The following is a 9,473-nucleotide window of genomic DNA, read 5'->3' as shown; positions in this document are numbered from 1 at the left end:
CCGGGGGAGGCAGAGCTGCAGGTCCTCGCTCCGGGAGCCACGCGGATCCCGACACGGGGCTGATGAGCTCAATCTTCCAGGGTTGGAAATTGGTTTAAGCATTTTTTTTTTAAGAAAAAATAGAAGCCAGTGCTACTTACACCAGCTTTAAACGTGGATCTGGTGAAGGGTGTTCAAACGACAACTCAACCTGAGATTTTTATTTTCCTCCTGGTTTCCCAGAACTGCAGACTTCCCCCAGAATTAAGTCAGACCAGAACTAAAGATTTCTACTAAACTGGCAGCTAAAATGCCTAGATAAATGCGTCAGCACCTAAGACAGAGCAAAAGGGACACAGTTGGACGCGAGTGTATTTGGGGTTTTACTAGTCGTGTTTATATCATTATAACACAATGTTTTGATGATCAGTTCGCAGCTTGAGGAGGAGAGGATCCCCCAGAATCTCAGACTTATTGGCGCAGCCTCTGCTGCTGCTGCCGCTGCACGGGGCATTCAAGAGCAGCGACCCAGACACCCCCTGGCATTGCGGGGCTGCTCAGTCCAGGAGGGCGCGCCGGGAGTTCAATCAGCTGTCATGGAGCCAGCAGGTCCCTCTGCCCAGCTGTCACACGCCCTTGCCTGGGGCCCATGGGCGAGGAAGAGGAGCTTCTCCAGCAATGTTACTAGTGACTCAGGGACATTGGATTTCACCAAGTGCTTACACACACATGATCGTATCTGACACTTACAACTACCCTGGGGTGAGGCAGGTTTTGTTACTTACTATCCTTATTGCAAAAATGAGAGAAAGGAGAACCTGAGGAGTTCAATGACTTCGCCAAGGCCACTCAAATACCGAATAGCAGGACCCAAAACAGGTATTCTGACTTCACACTCCTCCTTCCAAGAAATGTCTGCTGCAATCCATATCTGTAAGACTGAAAGACAGAAGCACCCACATCACTTTATCCTAATTTTACCTATGAAAGCCTAGCCACCATTGTTCTCTTCTTCCAAAAACTACGTCAATACGCTGCAAGTTTGGTATTCTGACCTCCAGCAATAGCCTAGGAGGTGTATTACTGTAAAGTAACTGAGGCTGTGGAGACTCTATGACGTCAGTGATGAAGGCATGAGCTTTGGAAGGAGGCATGAGTGAGGATCCAACCCTACGAGTTGCTAGCTGTGTAACTTTGGGCATGATATATAAATGCACTGCACCTCAGTTTTCTCCTCTGTAAAATGGGGATAATGCCTTCTTCAGGCTTGTAAGAGGGATTAAATTAAATAATGTATAAATAAACTGTTCACTATGTAACCATTTCCTTTCTTTCTCAACCCCCTTAAGATGAATTGTGTCATAGTAACTTGGATTCTTGGGAAATAATAGAAGAAAGACAAAAATTACATGCTCAAAATGTTTATTGTAGAATTATTTATCATTGAAGATAGTCAACAGTGAAGCCAATAAAACAATCTGGAGGACCTCTCACTTTCCCAGGCCCCTTCCAGATTCCATGGAGGGACCCTAACAAAGTGGTCGCATTGTCCTATTTGCAAAAGTATGATAATTTGTATTCTTTTTTTTAAACATCCCTCAAAACTGTATCAATTTCATGTTTCACAAAACCTTATTCTCTTCCTATTTATAATAGAAAACCCAGCAAAACCTGATTTTTATTTTTTAAAATATGTTTTTATTGATCTTAGAGGAAGGGGAAGGGGGGAGAGAAAGAGAGAAACATTGATGTGAGAGAGAAACATTGATCGGTTGCCTTCTGTACACACCCCCACTGGGGATCGAACCCACAACCTGGGTATGGGCCCTGACCAGGAATCAAACCGAAGACCTTTTGGTGCACAGGACAACGCTCAACCAACTGACCCACACTGGTTAGGGCAGCCTAAGTTTTTTTAGGCTATCAACCTATGTAAGGAAATGAGATATACAATGCTGAAAAATAATACTTTGGAGTACAATGCAACAGTGTTATCAATGTTTATAGTTAGCTAAATTTAAAAGCATGTAAAAATACATGTACATTTTAATTACAGCTATGTAAAATATAAATATAAACACACATGTTATATATCTCACACATATATAAATATATATCTATACCTCACATATTTGAGCAAAGACTGAAAGTAAATGCACTAAAACAGGCATTAGGATGGTGAAATAATATATTTACTATCCTGTTCTTAAGTTTCCTTTAATGTATTATATATTCTTTTACAATTTTTTAAAGGTACTTAAGTGCCAATCTATAGCTTAAGCTTAAACCCAAGCCTAGATACTATTCTTCTCACTACCTAACTAATTTGTTTTTGCATTCATTCAATTACCTAGTAAATAATCAATGCCAGTCACTGTGCCAAATGCAGGGGATGAAACATTAGACTAATCATAGTCCCTACCCTCAAGGGCTTACAACCTAGTTTGGAAACATTAATACAACAAATAATTAAAATTTCTATAGTGCAGGAGTGTACCCATACTACCAAGGAACTCAAGTGCACAAGCCCGCGGAAGACACCTTCCTGCTCCTGGACGCTCTGGAGGCGGCAGCGGCCGAGCTCATGCGAGTGGAGCTATGCCTGGAAGTAGGATCGGGGTCTGGAGTGGTATCCACACTCCTAGCCTCCATGATAGGTTCCCAGGCCCTGTACATGTGCACTGACATCAACCCCAAAGCAGCAGCTTGTACCCTGGAGACAGCACGCTGTAACAGAGTCCATGTGCATCCCGTAATTACCGATTTGGTCAAAGGCTTGCTACCAAGACTGAAGGAGAAGGTTGATCTTCTGGTGTTTAATCCCCCATATGTAGTGACTCCGCCTGAAGAGGTAGGAAGTCATGGAATAGAAGCAGCTTGGGCTGGTGGCAGAAATGGTCGCGAAGTCATGGACAGGTTCTTTCCACTGGTTCCAGATCTCCTTTCGCCAAGAGGGCTGTTCTATTTAGTCACCATTAAGGAGAACAATCCAGAAGACATTTTGGAAATAATGAAGGTGAGAGGTCTGCAGGGGACCACCGCACTTTCCAGGCGAGCGGGCCAAGAAATCCTTTCAGTCCTGAGGTTCACCAAGTCCTCACACAGTGTCTGTTCCACGTTATATTGAATAATATGTACTACATTGAATATACATATGGATATACTACTATGTGTGTGTGTGTGTGTGTGTGTGTGTGTGTGTGTGTGTAGATAGGCTGAATGTATTCACCATATTTTGAAACTGAAGTCATTTTTTGGTTAACAAGTAAAACTGTCAGAAATTTGTCAAATAGAGAAAGGTGAGAGGGCTGGGCGTTATCTTTCACCAACGAATCAAGCCTACAGACATACTTGTGGAAGTGCAAGGAAATATGTACATTATGTATAATTTGCATTTACATATAAAAGATAGTTATATTATATATGAAAGGACATTCATTTCAGCATTGCCTAAAATGGCTAAGCAAGAAGTCAACCAATGTGCCATCATAAAAGGGGTTGGTAAAGTAAGTTACAATATGCCCAGGACACTGAATGTGAGTGACATCCAGTCATCCAACGACTCGGAGCTGTATAGCCTGAACCAGAAGGGGTTCATGATGTACTATTCAATGGAAAAAAAGCACGGTACAGAACGGTATTGTCCTGCATGTATATTTCTTAAAGACCCACAGAGAGGGTAGATTTGTTGTGCATATGAGAGTCTCAGAAGACATCAGGTGGGATGGAGGAACTTTTGCTTTTTTGTAGTAGCATTTGTATAAGGATAATGTATTACTTATATAATTTTTTTAACTTTTTAATGAAAAATTTTTAAAATTTTTTTTTAAAAAGTGTTTAAGTATGCCTGAAGAATTTACAGAAGGAAAATAACCCTAAAACTGAGGTTTTGATGTGAAGTAAGAGTTTTTCAGGGCAACAAGACTGGCTAGGAATTCCATGCAGAAGGATAGCATGGCAAAGGCATGGAATTGTTAGAGAGCGCTCAGCATGTTGGGGATTTGGAAGTAGACCCATATAGCTGAAGCATAGATTGATTTTAGAGAGTGTCAGGAAATGAGTAAAGATCATTAAATAGGTATTGGATAATAAAGAGCTGTTTAAAGTTGTGCTAAGATGTTTAGATTTTAGCCTCTTAACAATGTGGACATTAAAGGTTTTTCTCCTTGGTTTGCATATTAAAAAAGTTCTCTGGCAGCAGTGTGGATAATAGAAGGGAGGCAAAGGAAAAAGTAGGAAGACCAGTGAGAAGTTATTTTTAGTCTCTGAAAAAGATGGTCAGGACAGCAGCACTGGGGGCTGAAAAGAAATAATGGATTTCAGGAATAGGAAATCACAGCAGCAGGACTTGGTGACCTATTAGGTTTGAATTGAGAGAGAGAAGTCTAGAATGAAGTTTCTGAATTATGGACCCCAGTGAATGGGAGTCTCATTTACTAAGAAATGCATAAGGAGTATTTCAAGAGAGGGTGATGATGATAATAGTTAAACAATGGTTCTTTTATATTGGCAGTGCCTATAAAAACACCCAGCTGGAAATTTGTTATATGAAAGTTTGAACTCAGGGGGAAAATGGAAAACACAGCTATCAATGATGATTGTGGAGCTTGGCCACCACACAACCCAAGGGACATATTGTAGAATATTGAATAGTGTGCTTGAAAAATAATTACCGCAGTTTTCTGGACAATGACAGGAAAACGTCTTCAGGAAGGGAAACCCTATTCTAATTCAGGGGAAGTCACCTTTGGGCCACCTCACTGGTGGGCTGAGGGTAGATAGAGATTATAGTTGAAACCATAAACTTACCTAACAGGAGACCAGAGCTTGTAGTGTGACTAGGAAAAAATGAGCTAGGGAAGAGCCATGTGGTATACAAGCATCTAGGGAAAAACAGAAGATAAGCTAGGGAAAGAGACCAAAAAGAGGCATGTGGAAGACTGGTTTACAGTGGTGGCACAAGAGAAGGTGTGATCAGTAATGACATATCCAATGGACTCTGGAGAAGTCTACTAAGAGAAGCACTGAAAAAAGGGCATGTGGCATAACTTCCCAAAAGGTCATTGATGCAACCATACATTATACCAGTATTTTAGGAAAGCAATCTACTTTCTTTTTTTTTTAATATTTTATTGATTTTTTACAGAGAGGAAGGGAGAGGGACAGAGAGAAACATGGATGAGAGAGAAGCATTGATCAGCTGCCTCCTGCACAGCCCCTACATGGGGATGTGCCCGCAACCAAGGTACATGCCTTTGACCGGAATCGAACCTGGGACCCTTGAGTCCACAGGCCGACGCTCTATCCACTAAGCCAAACCAGTTAGGGCAATCTACTTTCAATGAGTAGAACATACACTCCTTTTAAACAAGAATCCCACAGCTTCCTATCCACAAAAAACAAAAGTTAACAAAGATATGTGTATATGGATATTTATTATAATATTGTTTGTAATAGAAAATAAACACAACAGCCCTGGCTGGGTAGTTCAGTTGGCTAGAGTCTTGTTCCAATACGCCAAGGTTGTGAGTTCGATCCCTGATCAGGGCACATACAAGAATCAACCAGTAACTACATAAATAAGTAGAGCAACAAATCTCTCTCCCCCACCCCCCACCTCTCTCTCTCTCTCTTAAAAAAATAAAAATAAATACAACAAAAAAAGCCTGCAAATATGACAATTTTGTATGGTTCAACCTAATCAAAAGAACCTGAATGCTCTTCAACAGGAATAGTTGAATGAACAATGATATATCTTTATTGTGGAATTCTATACCGCTGTTAAAAATACAGTCAAGCCCTAGCTGGTTTGACTCAGTGGATAGAGCGTCAGCCTGCAGACTGAAGGATCCCAGGTTTGATGCCAGTCAAGGGCACATGCCCAGGTTGCGTGCAGGAGGCAGCCGATCAACGATTCTCTCTCATCATTGATGTTTCTATCTCTCTCTCCCTCTCTGAAATCAATAAAAATATATTTTTAAAAATACAGTCAAACCTCGATTCTCAAACGTGTTTCATCTTGAGCAATTCACTTCTCAACCTGACATCCCTTCCATGCTGATACCTGTATGATCAGTCACGTGCCTCTCAGGTGACAAACAAAGGAGAGAATGCATGAGTATGAGTCAGTTTACCGCTAAACCTCACATTGTTAACATCTCAGGAAATTGTGTTGTGAATATTTTCTTTTCTTTTCTTTTCTTTTTGCTTTTGTTGCTTCTCATTATTAAATTTTCATTTTTAACTGTACATTCTTTTTGTTAAATTTTCATTTAATGTCATGTACTTTTTGTTTTTAAAGTGTTTATTTATAGATTAAATAGTACATTAGACATGTACCCGTATATAAGAAAGGTTAAAACGGAATCATTTGGGGGTTTGGAATGGATTAATTCAATTTACATTATTTCTAATGGGAAAAAATGATTCGGTTTTCAAACAGCCTTCCAGATCGAATTAAGTTTGAGAACTGAAATTCCATTGTAATTATATAGACTTATATGTATTGATTTGGAAGTATAGACTTGATATGTTGTTATTGAGAGCAAGTTAGAGAATAATATGTATGGTGTGGTGGAATTTTTATTTAGAGAAAAGAAGCAATGAAGGGAAAGAAGATAGAAGGAAACTTAATTCTACTTTAGACACCTTATTATTTAAGATACTATGAGTACCATTATTTTTTAACCAGAGGCCTGGTGCACAAAATTCATGCACTCAGGAGGTCCCTCAGCCTGGCTTTCGCCCTCTTGCAGCACAGGAGCCCTTGGGGGATGTCCGACTGCTGTGAACCCGGCTTCTGGCTGAATGGTGCTCCCCCTGTGGGAGTGCACTGACCACCAGGGGGCAGCTCCTGCGTTAAGCGTCTGCCCCCTAGTTGTCAGTGCGCATCATAGTAACCAGTCATTCTGCCGTTCGGTCGATTTGCATATTAGCCTTTTATTATATAGGATTTGAATGACTGGGTCTTTAAAAATTGCTAATGAGATTAAAGTGAACAAAATAGTCATTGGTAACTTTAGACAAATCGATTTCAGAAGAGTTAGGAGAATCAAAGCAAGAATGCAGTGAATTGAGAGATTAATGGGAAACAGGGAGGTTTCCCTGTTGTTCTTCCAGAACTTTGTTGTTAAAGGCAAGAACGCAATTGAGTGGCTGGAATTTGGAGGTGGAGGAATTGGGGGTTGCCTTGGTTAGGGTTGATTGGTTACTTTCTTTTTAAAATTAAAAGGAACATGGTCGTATTTATAACAGTGGGTGATCTAATAATGAATGAGGAAAGAAAAGAGACTTCCCAAAGGATCTGGAGCTCAGCAGGATGGACTGGCCTTGGATGGGAGGAGGAGACCAGCCACTTCTGGATGAAGGGAGAATGAGTGTGCCATCAAGGCTGCTGAAGTTCTAGCTGCCTTCCTCCACGCCCACTTTCCCAGGCTTCTTCCAGGCTGAGGGAGACTAGAGAGACATACTGAACACAAGGTGTGATGCTAAGTGGATCCTGTTGCTACAAAACATTTTATTGAAGTAGACAGAACTTGAGTAGAGTCTGAGGATTACATAGCAGTCATATATCAATGTTAATTTTCTAATTTTAATTGTGATTGTAGGAGAGTCCTTGTTTATAGGAAATAACACAAAAAAAGCATCTGGGAATGATGGAGCATCAGATCTGTACTTACTCGCAAATGGTTAAGAACAGAAAGTTCTTGATACTCTACTTAACTTTCCTTGAACTTTTTGAATATTTCAAAAAATAAATAAAAGTACTTATGCTATTTAAATATAAATGTGTTATAGATATAAGGTTTTATTATTTGAATCCAGAGAGCCTTTTAACATTTTTTAACTTGATGAGTAACTACCCTCTTACACTTCTCCCCATCCAAGGTTACTGCAATTCATTCACTGAAAAGACTGAAAAGAATCTCAACATTTAAATACCTAATCACTTTATTTCATCTTTGGCACAAATGAACTGGATTTCCCCACATGTATGAGTCACCTGATAACAAATTTCCCAGCTTAAATAGGTTTAAAATTGCACTATTAGTACAACCGCATTGTGAGCTGTGTCTCAGATTCGGGATTTATAGTAACAATGTGTTTTTAGCATTCATGTTCCTTCTCAACATATACATTTTTCTTTCATGCTGTAAAGTTTTTCTGATGTTGAAAAGCTAGTATGCAGCTCTGCCATAATAAAGCCCCTCCCCCCTTCTCACTCCCAGAAAATCAGACAGCTTGATGTGTTTGTAGCTTTAATCTGAATTGTAAAACACTGCATTCTTTCAGTTTCCCCACAAAATGTAATGAAAGAAATATGCAATTGCTATTTTGGAGGCATAGGTCCAGATAAATAAAACATGGTCCTAACCTCCTCCTCGCCACACCCTGGCCATTTCTGAGAGGAATACTGCCATCAGGGAGGAGAAATTCCTCTTCCTTCACCATTGTCAGAATCTGTTCAATTTGGAGGCATATGCACCATATTTTTGCCTTGGAGATAAAAGAGAGAAAAAAAATCAGTCCTACCAAAATTTACTTTGTCTGAAAATGTTTAGGCAGATTCCCTAATTAGTGTGTCTCAAAGGTGGAAGAAGTGGGGGCAGATTGTGTCCCCTCTCCCAGACTTTCAGCAAGGTTGTTAAAACTAGGGGTGGGACATGCTGCTGGCATCTCATGGGTAGAGGCCAGGAATGTTGCTACACATCCTGCAATCCCAGGACAGTCCCCACAGCAAGGAATTGTTAGTACCGGGAGGGAAAAACCATGCCCGAGATGAAAACACAGAGGAGAGAGAAATCGTGGGAAAAATATACACCAAGAAGCACAAACTCAAAACACATAATTTAAAAAAACAACAACAACTAATCATCAAACTATGACTTGCACACAGATTTATAAAGATACAAATTTTTAGGTATTAAATTCCTATGTTGTGGCCAGTTAAGGCCATTTTGAGTTTTCCCGTGACCTCCTGAGGACAAAAATGGCTGAATCTCTCTCTTCCCTAGAGGAGCTAAGAGTTTTTAGTGGTGGAGATACCTTTAAATAGAGAATTATGATACAAAGGGCAAGAGCTAAAAGGGCAGGTAAAATATTTATCATGGATCTTCTCTAAGCCAAGCACTTCTGCTCATCTTGAGTAATTCTCATACCAGCTCTCTCCATTGAATATTATTCCCATTTCACAAAAAAAGAAACAGTGTGATTAATTATAAGCGCTAACAAATATGTGTCAGGTACTGTTTGCAGTGTTTCTATACAGGGGTGGGCAAAAGTAGGGTTACAGTTGTTATTCTTGCATATTAATTTTATATGATTAATTATTATATGGTTTATTTGTTATTATTTGTCTTCTTTTTCCATACGAACAGTTGTAACCTTGTATATTAAGCCATTTTATCCTCACGATCATCCTGTGGGGTGAGTACTAATATCATCATCCCCATTTCACATATGTAGATACAGAGGCCCCCAAAGTTCAGTCCAAA

General features: G+C 39.9%; 1 protein-coding gene across 1 annotated transcript; it reads left to right on the top strand.

Moving 5' to 3' along the window:
- Positions 1-1,231: 1,231 nt before the first annotated feature.
- LOC102264230 (hemK methyltransferase family member 2-like) lies at positions 1,232-3,801 on the top strand. Its single transcript, XM_014540144.1, has 2 exons — positions 1,232-1,248; positions 2,464-3,801. Exons 1-2 carry the CDS (start codon positions 1,232-1,234, stop codon positions 3,104-3,106), a joined length of 660 nt encoding a protein of 219 aa, XP_014395630.1. The 3' UTR covers positions 3,107-3,801.
- Positions 3,802-9,473: the final 5,672 nt, after the last annotated feature.

This window comes from Myotis brandtii, unplaced genomic scaffold (genome assembly GCF_000412655.1).
Source record: "Myotis brandtii unplaced genomic scaffold, ASM41265v1 scaffold237, whole genome shotgun sequence".
Lineage (NCBI taxonomy): Eukaryota > Metazoa > Chordata > Mammalia > Chiroptera > Vespertilionidae > Myotis > Myotis brandtii.
Note: the sequence above shows the minus strand (reverse complement) of the source record. Positions and strands in the feature narration are given on the sequence as shown.